The 18,558-nt window shown below is 42.2% G+C and overlaps 1 protein-coding gene across 1 annotated transcript in view; it reads left to right on the top strand.

The window, feature by feature from the left end:
* The first annotated feature begins 2,383 nt into the window (after positions 1 to 2,383).
* LNP1 (leukemia NUP98 fusion partner 1) overlaps positions 2,384 to 18,558 on the top strand; it is a 69,835-nt gene continuing 53,660 nt past the window's right edge. The window contains exon 1 of the mRNA XM_075850896.1: positions 2,384 to 2,594. Within this exon, the coding sequence (XP_075707011.1) occupies positions 2,436 to 2,594 (159 nt within the window). The 5' untranslated portion in view covers positions 2,384 to 2,435. The remainder of the gene's footprint in view (positions 2,595 to 18,558) is intronic.

The raw sequence follows: 18,558 nt of genomic DNA, 5'->3' as shown, positions 1-18,558 counted from the left end.
ATATGAAGCCCCCATAGTGCCTCCACACACAGTATAATATCCCTAAAAATAACTTAAAAAAAACTCACTTAGCCCCGTTCCCACGATAAATGGAGGAAATTCATCTGCAGTACTCATCCGGTCTGTTTTTTTTTTCTTAGAGCGCAGTCAGTCGCTGCATTGTGCATGTCTGTGCCAAGCCGCTCAAGACAGGTGTCAAATAGTGAATAGTGAAGCAGGGAGCTGACGGCTGCCTGTTCCACCATTGTATTCAATTGTAACTGCGTTCTGCGGAAAAAGTGCTCTTTTTTTTACGTTAAGCCTTGCCTCTATCCCCGCATAATTTCTGTACATACATACCCAGCTCCATTTGTGCCCTCACAAGGCATCATGCCCATAGAGTGCCTCTCCACATTATCATGCCCCAATAGTTTCTCCCCGCACAGTATAAAGCCCCCAAAGTGCCTCCTAAATATAATAAAATAAATACTCAACAAGCCCCATTCCCACGATGAATGTAGTAAACCCCTCTGCAGTTCTCCTCAAGTCTGTGCTGTGTGTGGCTCAGCGCAGACAGCCGCTATGACGCCACTGCATCACGCCTGTTTGCGCCAACCAGCTCAAGGCAGGTGTTATACAGTGAATGGTGGAGCAGGGAGATGACGGCTACCTGCTCCATCATTGGATTCAACTGCATCTCTGCATCTGCGTTCTGAGGAAATTGTGCTAATTTTCTTACGTTAAGCCATGCCTCTAACCTTGGCCAATTTCTGTCTATACACACCCAGCTCCCTTTGTGCCCCACAAAGTATCATGCCCCATAGATTCTTTTCCACACAATATAATGCCCTCATAGTGCCTCCTGAAATTATAAAATGAATACTCACCTAGCCCAGTTCCTATGACAAATGGAGGCTATACCTCCTCCGGTCTCCTCCGGTCTGTGCTGTGTGTGGTTTGGCACAGACAGGCACGATGGCCATTGGATTCAACTGTATCTACATCCTGAGGATGCAGATACAGTTGAAACCGGGACACTGGAGCTCAGTACATCTCCACGCAGAAATAATGTAATGACAAAAAATATTTTGCATCTTTTAAAGGGATTGTCTCATAAAGACAACCCTTTCTATAAAGACAGCTGACTAGGTGATTAGCTCAATGCTGGGGGGTGGGGGGGGTCAATCTGTAATCGCCTGGGTAGACTGCCGCTATCCAGACTACGGTATTACATGGCAGTCATTGAAATGAATGGTTGAGCATGTCACACAGGGATGAGCCAGGTCTGCGAGAGCGGTAGACATTCTTACTTAGCAACTCCCTGCTCTGGCTGATTGTGGGGATTCCAGAGAATAGGACCTCCCCCTTTATGACATCCATATGCCCTAATAAGACACCTTTAATGTGCAGTAGAGAAGCTTTTCAGTAATGTTTTTGGTGACTGTATACCTTTACATTAGGGAATAAAATAAACAGAAATTCCCTAATCTACTTCCATGATCAAATTTGCTGCGTTTACAAAAGGGAGTACCCAATAATAGCTGTGTGGCTTGACAGCTGGCCACCCTGGCTATTTTACGTCAGACTGTGCCTGCTGCACCACAGACACAACACAGGGTCCCATTCATATGCTTTGTTGCCAATTCTACTACTGTATTATTGGATTGTTCCTTCTAGCAAAGGCAGTAATTCCAATATGGGCAAAGTATTAGGGAATGTTTATGCAAATGGATAATATATAAGTATGGGATAATGCAGAAACATTCCTATCAATTTTACTATCCATGTATCGTTGTGAGATTGCATGCAGAAAGCCACAGAATTATTCTGTTTGTAAATTTGGCAGCAGAATTCAGTGATGTAATATATAAATTTGCTGGATAAAGAAGGGTAAAGGCCTCTATGTGTCTCAGCAGCAGTTCACAACTCTGGTAATAGCTGTCACCCCGATCGAGAACTCATCTGCGCCTGCTTAACTTCCATAACAACTCTGCCAATTGTCAATATGTCCATTCCAATTTTCATAGCTGCTGCCTTATTGAAATCATAGCACATACCGTACCTAGAAGGCATGTTCCCGTCTGCTAGATCTGACAGCTATTGACAATTAGATCCAATGGACAGCAGGGGAGCTGGACCACACTATGCCACTTGTATTTAGCACCCTTTAGGCTGTGTGACTTTGGAATCAATGTAATGGAAAGATTAAAAGACCTCTCCCTTCTCCTCTGATAAATAGATTACAAGGGATTGGCTTATATAAAAACCGTGGCTTGAACTGCTGCTTTGTTGTTTTTTTTTTCCCTTCCTTAAAGTCAGCTTAAGAGGGGGGCGGTTTGAAATTATCTAAACCTTTCACTAGCTATAGCTGCTCGGTAGTTGACAGAAACACTCAACAACTTGTCCTGGCTTTTCACTGCACTGGTGGGAGAATCCCAGATTTGGGACTGACTTACATGGAATACGAGGAAGACGATGATGACATTTTATTTGCAAAATGGATGAGTAGCTTCTGGGGACATAGTGGGATCCAGGAAAATGAAAAGGATCCCAGGAGCCATAGGAAAGGGCAATCCCGTGCCCCGTCAGAGAGGAGAGCATCTCTTCCATGCCCGGTATGTTGAGCCCAACTTTTCTAAATTTGATCATAAATATGAGTAAATCATAACTAAATGTCCTAAGAACAAACCTACAATAACGCAAAGCAATTTTCGCTGGAATCAGTCAATTTTTGTTGGATCAATAACTAGTGTGTGGTTTGTAAATGGACAAAATAACCGCATCCATTGGGAGGATATCTCACCTATCTTTTGTTAAAACATCTTTATCAGTATGATCATAGCACACATGAAATTTACATTTGAAGAGATCTTTTTAAAAATGCATAACTATGACATTGAAGATTGTCACCAGGTCACCCAAGGTTTGTATATATTTTTTTTTAAATCCACTTTATATTATTTTTACATTCAATCTTTAAGAATCATCAAGTCTGGACACTTGAAGACAATATGAATAGTGTATCTTCAGAATCCATTAATTCTACAAAAGTTTGATACCCTGTAAAGCGTATGTGAATTAGACACTTCAGGCAAACAATAGGAGTGACTGTCCTATGGGCCTCGGAAGAACTATACTTAGGCATATGATTACCACCAAATGTTGAACGTTAACTTCAACCACAGATTTTGGGCAGTTTTTCCATGCAGGAATATTTCTGTAATTTACACTTCAGTCGCTTTACGTCAGTATGTTCTAATTATTTTTTTTTTAAATGGGAATTTTTTCTTCAAAATTATAATAGCCTCAAGAAGTCAAGTACCTTTTAATAGTTTACAATAATTTCGCCAGAAAACGCTAAGAGGTGAGATGATAATTATAATAATAATAATAATAATAACAACAACAATAAAATAATGTGTTTTGGGGAAATTCACAACAAAATTTCGATTTTATTCATACATTTATGTAATGAATTACTTACGATAATGAGTGTTTAACTGCAAAAGAAAAAAAAGTCAGTAAGGAAACAATAAAAAGAGACAACACTTTTTTTTTAAAAAAAACTAAAAAACCCCCAAGATCTTAATAAAAGAAAGCACTAAACCCTAGGCAGATTCTGAGACAAATCTATGTGAAAATAATTTTCTTTGTACCTCCTAAAGACATTTTTTCAGGAAGACGATTAAACCACATAGAAAATGTTAAAATCTATCAGTACTATCAAAATACCTGCATCGCCCTGATAGGTAGTACTTGGTGTGTACTTGATAGCAGAAAAAATAGTTCCATACTGTGAGATTGTTTTGGTGCCATAAGAAAAGACATTTAGATATTAAATGTAGCAACCAAATTATCTGTACAACTGTGGAAGCTATGTCACTTCTTTTGTTTTGTTTGTAAACTAAAAGGACCAATTTTACAATTTGTGAGATCTTCTGCTGACATTTTATTTTATTTTTTATTTTTTCGGGGTTCTTTTGTGATTTGGATAGGTTTTGAGTTTCGAATAACATTGGTCAGACGCCAAAGATTACTTCCCTGTCTCAGTATAATTTGGGTTGTATGTAATAAATTGACAGTTTTAGTGAAACTACAGTGAGATTATTCTGTAGGAAATCATATAGGCTCCATCATGGATTTATTTTCTGGTCCTGCTATTTGCTAAGAGGGTCGATAGTTTGGGCATTGTTTAGCAACACAAATCATAGATGGTTGGGTGTTTCATCCAGATCTCTATGCTCTTGTGAAGATCTGAATGCGCCATTTACATTCCCTAGCGCAAGTGCAACGTCACTTCCGCTCCAGAGTGGGAGCCTGATTGCTACCATCCAACTGTACTGGAGATAGGATTACTAGGTAAGTACTTGTGTTTTTTTCTTACTTTTTTGGACTTAAAACGGCAATGGCAATATGACAAGTGTCCTACTAGAGTGTACTTTAAAGGGGTTGTCTGATATATTTCAGGTTGTCATTGGGAGACCCTTATAACAAAAAAAATTTGCCCAAAGGGGACAACCCCCTAACATTTCTATTTTACAATAATGACTCCAACAGCTGAGAGATTTTCCTCAAAGAATCTGAGACATGTGCGGATCTATTGCAAACACTGTGGTAAAGTTTTCTAGCGATCTAATTGCTGATCAATGACAAAAGGGATTTGTTTTAGGACTTGATAGGGATTAATGTAAGGAAATGAATGGGGAATTCCCATTTACGACTCTGTAGGCAGAAATATACATTCTCAATTTTTAACAAGGCGCTGGGCATATCACCCATATTCCAAAACCACACTTTTCAGGGGTTGCCCTGATACAGAAGTCAGAGATCTTTTTGACCAACTGTTCAAATACATACAACAAAAATATTTTACCTGCTGGATCCTGTAATATGCAGTAAAGGGAGAATTTATTTATGCAATGGATAAAACTTATTATGTTCACTGTTCAGGAGCAATCAGTAAAAATCCCCAAGTTCTCCACATTGTAGTAAACAAGTAAGCAATATTTTGTAGATTTAGTTCTTCTAAACTTAAAGGGGTTTTCCCATAATCAATATTTATCATCTATCTACAGGATAGGTGATAAATATCTGATTGGTAGGGCTTCCACCACTGGGACCTCCAGCGATCCAAGAACGGGATTGCCTGGCCATCCCTTCACACCCCATATGAATGGAGCGGTACTGCGCGTACTAATTTCATTTCTATGGGGCTGCCAGAGATATGGGCCAGGTAAGTCCTTTCTCAGGATCGCTGGGGGTCCCAGTGGTCGCACCCCACTGACCAGATATTTATCACCAATCCTGTGGATAGGTGATAAATATTGATTATGGGAAAACCTCTTTAAGCCTACCTTCACCTGCAAAACTTAGAACAATAAAACACCTCAGAACATGCTACGATGCATTTTCCGCTAAGTTCCCGTTTCCCCTGCTTTCATTGTTCTCATTGTACATTCTTGACATATCATCAATACGGTCAAATAGGTTATTTGTGAATAAATACAAAAGAAATAGACTCTAGGGGGTAATGATTGGCTTCAAAGCCAGATCAAAATGGGGTTGTCTTCTGCTGAACCTTTTGAGGCCCATTATAGTGTCAGGGTCTGGGCCCTCTGGAGAATCCTCTGGTGGGCCAATCCGACCCTGAGGGCAGGTAGTTATTTTGTGCAACACAGTGGATGGTGTCTGCTCAGTACATAAACTGAAAGGACAAACTTAGAGAGAGAACTAAAACGGATAGATAATGTCCATGGTTGCAAAACACATCCACTGAACCAGGGGCTGAATCAAAGTACATTTATTATAAACCATAGCAGTTCATCCATGTAGATCAAATTTGGAAAAAGTAAAATGGCCTATCTGATAGACATAAAAAATACCTAAGTGACCAGTCAGTTTCCTGTTTCTGTGACTGGAAACTGAGGCGTTTAAGGGCTTAGTAACTGTGATACAGCAATAATTACCCAGATACACAGTCCAAATTTGCATTTGTTACATTCCCGTAACGTGACATTATTATCAGGCAGCACTTGTCTAATCTTCCCCTGGAAAGCATTCTCCGTGTTAGTGCTATTAAGCTTCTATATCGCTGAGATATTATGACAGAATGCCATGTCCCCTGTGTTCTAAATCCTTCAGAACAAAAATTACATCCTGCGTTTTTATCACTCTACAGTTTAGTGTCATCTGTAAAGAGAATAATCTGTAAATCTTGTGGTGCTCCACTTACAGCACCAATAGGATCTCGTTCATTCTCTTAGCCGGTTCTTGCTTCCTATTTATTATACTTGGGATTTAGAAGTAAGAGAATACAATTTATCAGATTAAAAAACATACTATTGTTTCATGTAGGCAATGCTTTACTGAGGACTTCTGCATAAAAGAAACCTGCGCAAAAATATTTGAGAAACAAAGTTATGAGATTTAATATGGATTTTATAGCCTAAGCATTGCCGCTAAGGATGGGTTCATAAATCACTTACGTGACATAATGACATAATGACTATTTATTTCTATAGGTCTCAAACTGATGCCTCAATGTCTATATGGTGTTTGTTCAAGCAGCATTATTATCATTACTGACATCATTAAGTAAATGTGCCATGACAGGTTTTTTTTCATTCATTGATTTATCCATTCATCTAATTATATATTGATTTTTGCATTTTTATACTAGGCATAAATATTCACATCCTGGCTTTTTTATTTAGGCATTTCAGCTGTCACTCAGTGCTAAACACGTTTGCTCATATTTAGAAAGTGCAGATATTTTACAGAAAATTGGCAGATTTGGATTTACGAGTTCATTAATTGCCCCGTATATTCTACAACGTAATCCAGCTATTAATACTGAGCACACACATGCACTGCAGAGGCCGCTTTGTGTAATCCCCAAGCTCCTGTATTTATGTTACCATTTTTTCCTTTTTCGGTTGAAATGATCTGCATTTTGGGGAATGATGGGACTTCAAGGGAAGGTGTCATGAATTTTTTTTTTTTAATATTGCTTTTAGTATGATATTAAAATAAATGTTATTTATTTGTATTGTACTTTCTACTTTTTTCTTACTTTTACTTCTCTATGGGGGCTGACATTTTTTTTTCATCTCTGTATGTGACGACACATACAGAGATGGAATACGGCACATACATCCCCTAGAGAATGCGAACGGGAGACGTTCCATTCACTGCAACGTACACCCACACAGACCAAAACTAATCTCGTTAGCAAAGCGAAATCCGGCGCTGCTGCTGGACTGTCAGATGACAACTTCCGGCCGCGGCTTCCGGCCATATGTTCAAGGTAGCGAAGAAGCAAGGTATAGGAGTGGAGGCGGCGGCAGCGGCGGCAGGAGCCAGGTAAGTTATATTTGTGTATGTGATGTGTGTATTATGTTCATGTTATACTGTCTGATTAGCACTGTATCTAATTCGATCAGAAAATGGTGGCACACAGTGTAGGAGGTTTGAAGATTCATCCCCCTCCTTCTCCTGGCACTAGCCAGAATAAGGGAGGGGGGATTGTGTGAGGACACTAGAGGAGAGTGTCTACCCCAAATCTGCAGCATAAAGCAATGAGGTTGCGTTACCACATTGACCATGTTGCAATTTTGGGAACTGCTCCCTTTAGTGACCAGCACATGGAAATGTTATAAATTAGAATCTAATTTATAATATTTCCTGACTTGTGAAAAAAAATTATTAAAACAATGTTTAATCACTTACATAATAATTGTTTAACCGAAAAAAAATAAAAAAATTCTAGCGACACATTCCATTTAAAGGTGGATTCACACACGGCAGATTTTGAAGTTCATTTTGAATATTTTCAGTTCCTGAAATTTCTGTGACTGTCCCATACATCTGAAAGGGGTTTTTAAAAATCTACGCGCCTGCTGCAGAAAATGATCTACTTTTTTTTTTTTATGTAAAAGCCTATAGAAGCTCTCCGAGACTTTTACATATATGGCCTATCCTTAGTATAGGCCATCAATGGGGGGTCCGACATCTGGCACAATAAAGGGCCTCAGCGAGCGGCTGTGCCTCCTACTGTAGTTCATCCTATTCTGTAGACACTGTCTATGTAAATGATGAAGGGATCCTGGTTCTCACAGGAGTGCCATGGCCCCCCCATTGTGCTGATCAGTGGGGGTGCCAGAGGTCGGACCCTCACTGATCAAGCATTAATAGCCTATCCTAAGGGTAGGCCAATAATGTTAAAGTCCCAGAGAACCCCTTTTATTTCTGTATAAGGAAAGGTTATGCAACTTTCGAATACACTTTGTTATCCAATTGCTCACCATTTTCAGGATCTCTGCTTGAAGTCAGTGAATTGAGACATTCACTGACTATGTTCTGCTCACACATTGACCGATGAATGGGACAACTTGCTCCCTTATTAATTACCCACAACCCTAATAAGACACAGACACTTGTATTGGAATAAAATGGCCAAGGTGATTTATTAACCGTAAATCATTGTACCTAAGTACAAAAACATTAGCCGGCCATATAACGTAAACTATATTTGCATGAATCAACATAGAGCCAAAACTGCCCAGAAGGGGATTCTCATCATGCCCCACCCAGTTTACTGAGTGAGCATGTGATCAGACTCCCCCATTTTCAGCCAAAAACACCCCAGGCTGACTAACCCCCCGCCATGACAAACAACATACACCCCTCCAGACAAACCACAATGCAATAACGATTCAACACTGTAAAGTAACCTCACAGTCCATCTCGTCACTAAACAGTAAGTAAGATTTATGAAACAGAAATATGTTTATATGTTCGTTTCTTTTCCTTTTTTTCAATCAATCGCCGCTGATTTCCTCCTCTTTCCATGTCGTGTGCATACATACAGTATGACACGAGCAGGGCACACTGAGGTGGCGTATTACAGTACGAATGGTATTTGTCATGGATTTCATAATAGGTTACATACAGTGGCGGATTGAGTAGACCATAGGTTCTGGGCTGTTACCCAAACTTGGGTCCACCTTCTCCACTGCCGCCCTGCCGCACTGTAACTATTGTTAACACTACCTTTTTGTGCAAGCATTAACAAATGGGTGTTACGATTCCCCTTGTCAAAGGGCTGTGTCCCTACATACTGACAGTCTCCAACTATCTCTGATAGTATCACACTCTGCAGGGACACATCCTCCTGACAAGGGGAATGGTAACACTAATTTGTCTATCAGTGCCACTCAGATGTCTTCGGCTCCTCACTTTTCCAATGTTTCCAGACCTATAAACGAAGATAAAATTCTCATGGTGCCACACAATCTGCCCCTAAATATAATAATAACCATACACTGCGCCCCTGAATATACATAGTTACATAGTTACATAGTTACATAGTTAGTACGGCTGAAAAAAAGACACATGTCCATCAAGTTCAACCAAGGGACGGGAAAAGGGAAGGAAAAATTTCTACACATAGGAGCTAATACTTTTTTGTTCTAGGAAATTATCTAACCCTTTTTTAAAGCCATCTACTGACCCTGCTGTGACAGCTCCTGCAGTAGGCTATTCCATAGATTCACAGTTCTCACTGTAAAGAAGGCTTGTCGCCTCTGCAGGTTGAACCTTTTTTTCTCCAGACGGAGGGAGTGCCCCCTTGTTTTTTGAGGGGGTTTTACAAGGAACTGGATTTCACCATATTTTTTGTATGTGCCATTAATATATTTATATAAGTTAATCATGTCCCCCCTTAGTCGTCTTTTTTCAAGGCTAAATAGGTTTAATTCTTTTAATCTTTCCTCATAACTTAAATTCTCCATGCCCCTAATTAGCTTCATTGCTCTTCTTTGTATTTTTTCCAACTCCAGGGCATCCTTTCTATGAACTGGAGCCCAGAACTGAACTGCATATTCTAGATGAGGCCTCACTAATGCTTTGTAAAGTGGCAATATTACATCCCTGTCCCGTGAGTCCATGCCTCTTTTAATACACGACAATATCCTGCTGGCCTTTGAAGCAGCTGATTGACATTGCATGCTGTTATTTAGTTTATGATTTACAAGTACACCCAGATCCTTCTCAACAAGTGACTCCCCCAGTGTAGCTCCCCCTAGGACATATGATGCATGCAGGTTGTTGGTACCCAGATGCATAACTTTACATTTATCTACATTAAACTTCATCTGCCAAGTGGACGCCCAAACACTTAGTTTGTTTAAATCCGCTTGCAATTCACAAACATCTTCCATAGACTGAACTATATTACATAGCTTGGTGTCATCTGCAAAAATAGAAATAGTGCTATTAATCCCATCCTCTATATCATTAATAAATAAGTTGAATAATAGTGGTCCCAGCATTGAACCCTGGGGTACACCACTTATTACAGGGGACCATTCAGAGTAGGAATCATTGACCACAACTCTCTGGATACGGTCCTTGAGCCAATTCTCAATCCAATTACAAACTATATTTTCTAAACCTATAGTCCTTAATTTACCCATTAGGCGTCTATGGGGGACAGTGTCAAATGCCTTTGCAAAGTCCAAAAACACTAAATCCACAGCGGCCCCTCTGTCTAGGCTTCTGCTTACCTCTTCATAAAAACAGATTAGGTTAGTTTGACTTCTGTCCTTAGTAAAACCGTGCTGGCTTTCACTTATAATACTATTTTTTGTCACATAATCCTGTATATAGTCCCTCAATAGCCCCTCAAACATTTTCCCCACGATGGATGTTAAGCTTACTGGTCTATAATTACCCGGGGAAGACCTAGAGCCCTTTTTGAAAATAGGCACCACATTTGCCCTGCGCCAGTCTCTTGGCACTATACCAGTCACTAGAGATTCTCTGAATATTATGAAAAGGGGGTCAGAAATAACTGAACTAAGCTCTTTAAGAACTCTAGGGTGTAACCCATCTGGTCCCGGGGCCTTGTGCACATTTATTTTATTTTATTTAGCTTGGACCATATCTACATTCATCCAATTCAGTATATCAACTGATATTTTAACAGCACTGGCAGCGGCTACATCAGCTGCTCTTTCTTCAGTTGTATATACAGAGCTAAAGAACCCATTTAGTAACTCTGCCTTCTCTTGATCCCCTGTGACCAACTCCCCATTACCACTATCTAGGGGTCCTACATGTTCAGACCTTGGCTTTTTAGCATTTATATACTTGAAGAATTTTTTGGGATTTGTTTTACTATCCTTGGCCACCTGCCTTTCATTTTGTATTTTTGCTAATATTATTACCTTTTTACAGATTTTATTAAGCTCTTTATATTTTACAAAGGCTGCAGATGTACCCTCAGATTTGTATTTTTTAAATGCCCTTTTTTTGTCATGTATTGCCCCTTTCACAGAAGGTGTAAGCCATGTGGGATTTAATTTGAGTCGTTTATACTTGTTACCTATAGGAATAAATTTTGCACTATAATTACCCAAAGTAGATTTGAAAATCTCCCATTTATCAATTGTCCCATTATTTGACATTAGTTCTTCCCAGTCTATATCCTGAATTGCAGCCCTCATCCTGGGGAATTTGGCTTTCTTAAAATTAAATGTTTTTGCCCTCCCAGCCTGCGTTTGTTTTTTAATAGTACCAAACACTATGTCCCTGAATATAATTGTGTCAAATACTGTAAAGTAAAGCACCACATACACAGTGCCCCCTGTAGATAGTGCCACACACAGCCCCCTGTAGGTAGCGCCACACCCCCTGTAGATAACATCACACACACCCTACTGTAGATAGCGCCACACACAGCCGCCTGTAGGTAGCATCACCCTCCCTGTAGATAGCATCACACCCCCCCTGTAGATAGTGCCTCACACATCCCCCTGTAGATAGTATCACACACAGCCCCCCTGTAGATAGCGCCACGCACACAGGCCCCTGTAGATAGTGCCACACAGATACCCTGGAGATAGTGCCATACAGCCCCCCTATAGATAGAGCCACACAGCCTCCTGTAGATAGTGCACCAACCCCTTGTAGATAGCGTCAAACACCCTCCATGTAGATAGCGTCCCACAGCCCGCCTGTAGATAGCCCCACACCCCCCCTGTAGATACACCACACAGCCCCCCTGTAGATAGCACCTCACAGCCCCTCTGTAGATAGCACCACACAGCCCTCCTGCAGATAGCACTACCCCCCTGTGGACAGCACTACACCCCTTGAAGATAGCGCCACACAGCCCCCGTAGATACGGCTCACAGCCCCCCTGTACATAGCGCCACACAGCACCCTGTAGAAAGCGCCACACTGCCCCTCTTGTAGATATGGCACACAGCCCCCTTGTAAATATGGCACACACAGCCGCCATCTAGAATGCGCCACCCCCTGTAGTTAGTGCCACACTTACCTGTCCCCTTTCTAGTGCCGTCCTCTGCATCTAGAGGAGCGACGCAAACAGTGTGATGACGTCATCGCGCTGCTTGCATTATAAAATAAGGCCCAATGACTTGGAAGGGAACCAATGGTTCCCTTGCCTTGCCAGTGATGTCAATTGTATCCGGGTTCAAAGGACGCGGATACAATTGAGTCCAGTAACCTTCAGTTTTATCGTAGTTTTTGCCGTGATTCGCGGCAAAAACATGACAAAACTGTGATTTGACCTTTGGATGGCCATGGACCCCCAGGGGCCTCGGGCTGCGGGCGGTCGGCCATAAAGGACTTATGGGGATCCGCCACTGGTTACATATATTGGAGGCAGACTGACTTTAATAACTTACTACCTGATTTATTTAATGAAGAGATAAATCTATGCGTTGATAAAAAGCAAAAACAAAAGGCTCTGTCACCAGATTCTCAAATCCCTATCTCCTATTGCATGTGATCGGCGCTGCAATGTAGATAACAGTAACGTGTTTTTTTTAAACTTTCATTTTTGGCCAAGTTATGAGCTATTTTATATATATGCAAATGAGCTTTGAAATGGACAACTGGGCGTGTTTTTTTAGTTATGTCCAACTGGGCGTGTATTGTGTTTTTAACTGGGCGTGTTTATGTGTATGACGCTGACCAATCCGTGACCAGTCAGGGTCATAAACTCCGCTACATTCATTTACAAGCAGCACAGCGTTCTTACTAGAATACACAAGTGTCCTGATAATGAATACACATGAAATCCAGCCTGGACGTCATGTGTACTCAGAATCCTGACACTTCTGACTCTTTACTTTGAGACTGCAGCAAGCCACTCGTAATCTCGCGAGATTACGAGGTAAACGAGATTTCGTTTCTATTGCGAGTCAGAAGTGTCAGGATTCTCAATACACATGACGTCCAGGCTGGATGGTCATGTGTATTCATTATCAGGACACTAGATTAACGTTGTCCTGATAATGAATACACATGACCATCCAGCCTGGATGTCATGTGTATTGAGATTCCTGACACTTCTGACTCTTTTCTCTGAGATTTCCAGCAAGAGAAACAAAATCTCGTTTGCCTCGTAATCTCGCGAGATTACGAGTGGCTTGCTGGAATCTCACAGAAAAGATTCAGAAGTGTCAGGATTCTGAATACACATGACGTCCAGGCTGGATGGTCATGTGTATTCATTATCAGGACACTTGTGTATCTGGCTGCACATCGTTCTAGCAGGGGCGTAGCTAGAGGCTCATGGGCCCCGATGCAAGAATTCTTACTGGGCCCCCCCCCCCCGCAAACTTCTCATGGCCTAAGTGACCCAACAATGCAGCACTAGCAGCCGGGGCGTCACTAAGGCTGGGTTCACACACACTATTTACGGACGTAATTCGGGCGTTTTAGCATTGAATTACGTCCGAAAATGCGGCTCAAAAGCGTCGGCAAACATCTGCCCATTCATTTGAATGGGTCTAACGATGTTCTGTGCCGACGGTCATTTTTTTTTACGCGCCGCTGTCAAAAGGCGGCACGTAAAAAAGTGCCTGTCACTTCTTCAGACGTAAATGGAGCCGTTTTCCATGGACTCCATGGAAAACCAGCTTCAATTACTTCCGTAATGGACGCAGCAAAAGACGCCTGCACATGCCATTACGGCTGTAATTACGGTGCTGTTTTCTCCTGAAAACAGCACAGTAATTTCAGCCGTAACAGACGCTGCCGTGTGAACATACCCTCAGGGCTTAAAATGTCAGGGAAATAGCCCCAATACATATGTGTCCGCCCCAAAAAAAAGTGTGTATATGAGACAGCATAGCATATCTATAGCACTACGACCCTATAAACTATGGATAGGATTAGATACAGTGGCTGAGCAGACAGTATCACACATGATAGGATTAGATACAGTGGCTCAGAAGGCAGTATCACACATGATAGGATTAGATACACAGCTCAGCAGACAGTATCACACATGATAGGATTAGATACAGTGGCCCAGCAGACAGTATCACACATGATAGGATTAGATACAGTGGCTCAGCAGACAGTACCACACATGATAGGATTAGATACAGTGGCTCAGCAGACAGTATCACACATGATAGGATTAGATACAGTGGCTCAGCAGACAGTACCACACATGATAGGATTAGATACAGTGGCTCAGCAAACAGTATCACACATGATAGGATTAGATACAGTAGCTCAGCAGACAGTATCACACATGATCGGATTAGATATAGGGCCCAGCAGAGAGTATCATACATGATTGGATTAGATACACAGCTCAGCAGACTGTATCACACATGATAGGATTAGATACAGGGCCCAGCTCGCTGACATTGCGGCTCAAGCGCTGGACCCAGGATAGGTAAGAATAATAATTTTGCTTCTTTATGTGTTACTGATTATTTTTGTGTGTTTGTTTTTTTTACAGGTTCGGTTGTTGGACTTCGGATTCGAGGACTTCAATGACGGCGTTTTTTTTATTCTCAATAAAATGGTTAATGAGGGTTGTGTTTTTTTATTTCAATAAAATATTTTTTCTATGTGCTTGTATCTTTTTAAACTTTATTATCACCGCCTTAGTAATGGCCGCTGGCTGATTGACAACCTCCATTACTAAGGCGAGGCTTAATGTTAGCCGGTGCAGAGGCTACACTAACCCCCATTATTACCCCGGTACCCACCGCCACCAGGGGTACTGGGAAGAGCCGGGTACAAACCAGTACCCGACCATCTGTAGTGACGGGCAGGCACCGGGGTGGCCGCAGGCTGGTAGTATTAGGCTGGGGAAGGCCAAAAACAGTGGCCCCTACCACCCTGGTAATGCTGCCTGCTGCTGCTGTGTTGTATCTGGCTGGTTATGAAAATTGGGGGGGACCCGACATCGTTCTTTCCAATTATTTTTTTATTTTATTTTTTTTAAATGACGTGGGGTCCACCCCATTTTCATAACCAGCCAGATACAATAAAGCAGCAGCAGGCAGCATTACCAGGATGGGAAGGGCCACTGTTTTTGGCCTTTCCCCTCCTGATAATACCAGCCTGCGGCCACCCCAGTGGCCGACCATCACTACAGATGGTCAGGTACTGGATCGTACCCGGCTCTTCCCAGCACCCCTGGTGGCGGTGGGTACAGGGGTAATAAAGGGGGTTAGTATTCGCCTCTGCACCGGCTAACACTAAGCCCCGCCTTAGCAATGGATGCTGTCAATCAGCCGGTGGCCATTACTAAGGCGGTAGTAATATAGTTTAAAAAAAACAAACACAAAGACATAGAAAAAATATTTTATTGAAATAAAAAAAAAAAACACACAACCCTCATTAACCATTTTATTAATAAAAAAAAAGCTGTAATCGAAGTAGTCCTGGAATCCGCCGTAGTCCAACGACCGAACCTGTAAGAAAACATGCAAAAAATGATTAGTAACACGTGTTAGGGTATGTGCACACACACTAATTACGTCCGTAATTGACGGACGTATTTCGGCCGCAAGTACCGGACCGAACACAGTGCAGGGAGCCGGGCTCCTAGCATCATAGTTATGTACGACGCTAGGAGTCCCTGCCTCGCTGCCGGACAACTGTCCCGTACTGAAAACATGTTTACAGTAAGGGACAGTTGTCCTGCAGCGAGCCAGGGACTCCTAGCATCGTACATAACTATAATGCTAGGAGCCCGGCTCCCTGCAGTGTGTTCGGTCCGGTACTTGCGGCCGAAATACGTCCGTCAATTACGGACGTAATTAGTGTCTGTGCACATACCCTAAGGCTTAGATACAGGGCCCATGTGTGATACTGTCTGTGGGACCCTGTATCTAAGCCTACCACAAGGTAGGCTTAGATACAGGGTCCAGCAGACAGTAATCTTATACAGTATAAGATTACTGTGTGCTGGGGCCCTGTATCTAAACCTACAGTGTGGTAGGCTTAGATACAGGGCCCAGCAGACAGGATCACGCATGGGCCATGTATCTAAGCCTACCATGTGATTGGCTTAGATACAGGGCCCAGCAGACAGGATCACACAATCTGTGATCCTGTCTCATGGGCCCCCTAAGCCTGCTACATCGTAGGCTTAGGGGTTGTGCAGTCCCTAAACATTGATGGCCTATCCACAGGATAGGCCATCAATAGCTGATGTGTCGCCCGGGACCCGCAAATCAGCTGTTCTGAAGGGGCCGCAGCACTCGTACGAGAGCTGCTTCCCCTTCATTTCACTACTCGCTCACACTGTGAATCGCCGACACCGATTCACAGTGTGACCGGAATGAAGTGACAGGAATGAAGGGAAGCAGCTCTCGTACGAGTGCTGCGGCCCCTTCAAAACAGCTGATTGGCGGGTCCCGGGAGTCAGACCCCGCCAGTCAGGGCTAAGCTTACCTTCCTCTTCGGCCGCGGCGGGAGTTCTGTAGTCTCGATGCTGTGCGCGGCGGCATAGCGCTGTGACGTCATGCGCTGCGCACAGCGCTTGACGTCAGGACCTCCGCTGCGATCCGGAACCAGGAAGGTAAGTAAAGTATGTTACTATAGTAACAGGGGCCCGCGGCCCAAGTTACTATAGTAACTTTTTATTGATGTGGTGCGGGGGGCCGTGGGCCCCCCTGGCTTCGGGGCCCGGTCGCAATTGCGACCGCTGCGACCCCTATAGCTACGCCAGTGCGTTCTAGTAAGAACGCTGTGCTGCTTGTAAATGAATGTAGAGGAGTGTATGACGCTGACTGGTCACGGATTGGTCAGTGTCATACACATAAACACGCCCAGTTAAAAACACAATACACGACCAGTTGGACATAACGAAAAAAACACGCCCAGTTGTCCATTTCAAAGCTCATTTGCATATATATATATATATATATAAAATAGCTCATAACGTGGCCAAAAATGAACGTTTTAAAAAAAAAAAAAAGTTACTGTTATCTACATTGCAGCGCCGATCACATGCAATAGGAGATGGGGGTTTCAGAATCTGGTGACAGAGCCTCTTTAAACAAACCACATTACCTTAGAGTTGTACAGAGCTATAACAAGCACTCATAGGATTTTATGGATACTTTCTGTGCCTCTATGCATCTGATTTCATACAGAGACTTATGGAGGGTTTTTATTTTGTATTCAATATTCTCCCTAGAAGCAATGCTGGAGCTTATAGACGCACATCACGTGGTGCTAAAGTCTACTTAAAGGCTATGTACACCTTTGACAGGCAAACATTTTTTTAAATAAAAAGGTGTATCAGTGTGTTTAGCGCTTTCCACCGAATCTGTCAGTCCCGCAGACATGAACTTAGATGTGATAGTTTACAGATGGATCCTGCGTGTTAGAGACACGCAGGACCTGCCGACACTGAACCTGTCAGGTCTGTGGCACTGGAGGATTCAGTCAGGGACGGTTTTAGACAAAGTGCGGCCCTGGGCAAAGTTAAAAGTGGGGCCCCAAATGCTGAATTACTGTATCAATAATGCAGTCAATTCTGAAGGCGGTGAGCGGAGAACTGCATCTCTGATTTCTAGCTCATCCAGGAGTATTTCAAGCCCCAAAGCATATGTCCCCCTTCTCACAATTTTTTTTAATCTATATACATATACAGTTATTAAATCATACCACTATTCCAGATGAAATATTACCTGCAAACTGTTACTGAGCACAACTCACTATTTTAAGACCAATATTACCAATAATAACACAATATAAGGTACAAATAATACCACCACACCATAACCACATAGAGACTGAAAAATACCCACATACTGTTACTGAATAATATCACCATACTGTTGCTGAATAATACCGCCACAACATATTACCCCTACATAGTGACTGAATAATACCACCATACTGTTACTGAATAATACCGCCACACCATAACCACATAGTGACTGAATAATATCACCATACTGTTGCTGAATAATACCGCCACACCATAACCACATAGTGACTGAATAATATCCCCATAATGTTACTGAATAATACCACCATACTGTTACTGAATAATACCACTATACAAATACCAATATTACCACCATATAGTGACCATATAGTGGTAGCTGCCAGTTATACACAAGAGCCCGGCAAACAATATAAGTGTTTACAGCACATTTATATCCAGTGACCCACAGGTGATGTTTTCTCTGATTAGATTCACTCACTTTCCCTTTTTTTCTCCATCCGGCTTAGACCACCGTGACGACTTATTCCGGGCATGACTCGTCTCTGCAGAATTTG

The sequence above is a fragment of the Rhinoderma darwinii genome, chromosome 2 (assembly GCF_050947455.1).
Source record: "Rhinoderma darwinii isolate aRhiDar2 chromosome 2, aRhiDar2.hap1, whole genome shotgun sequence".
Classification (NCBI taxonomy): Eukaryota; Metazoa; Chordata; class Amphibia; order Anura; family Rhinodermatidae; genus Rhinoderma; species Rhinoderma darwinii.
Note: the sequence above shows the minus strand (reverse complement) of the source record. Positions and strands in the feature narration are given on the sequence as shown.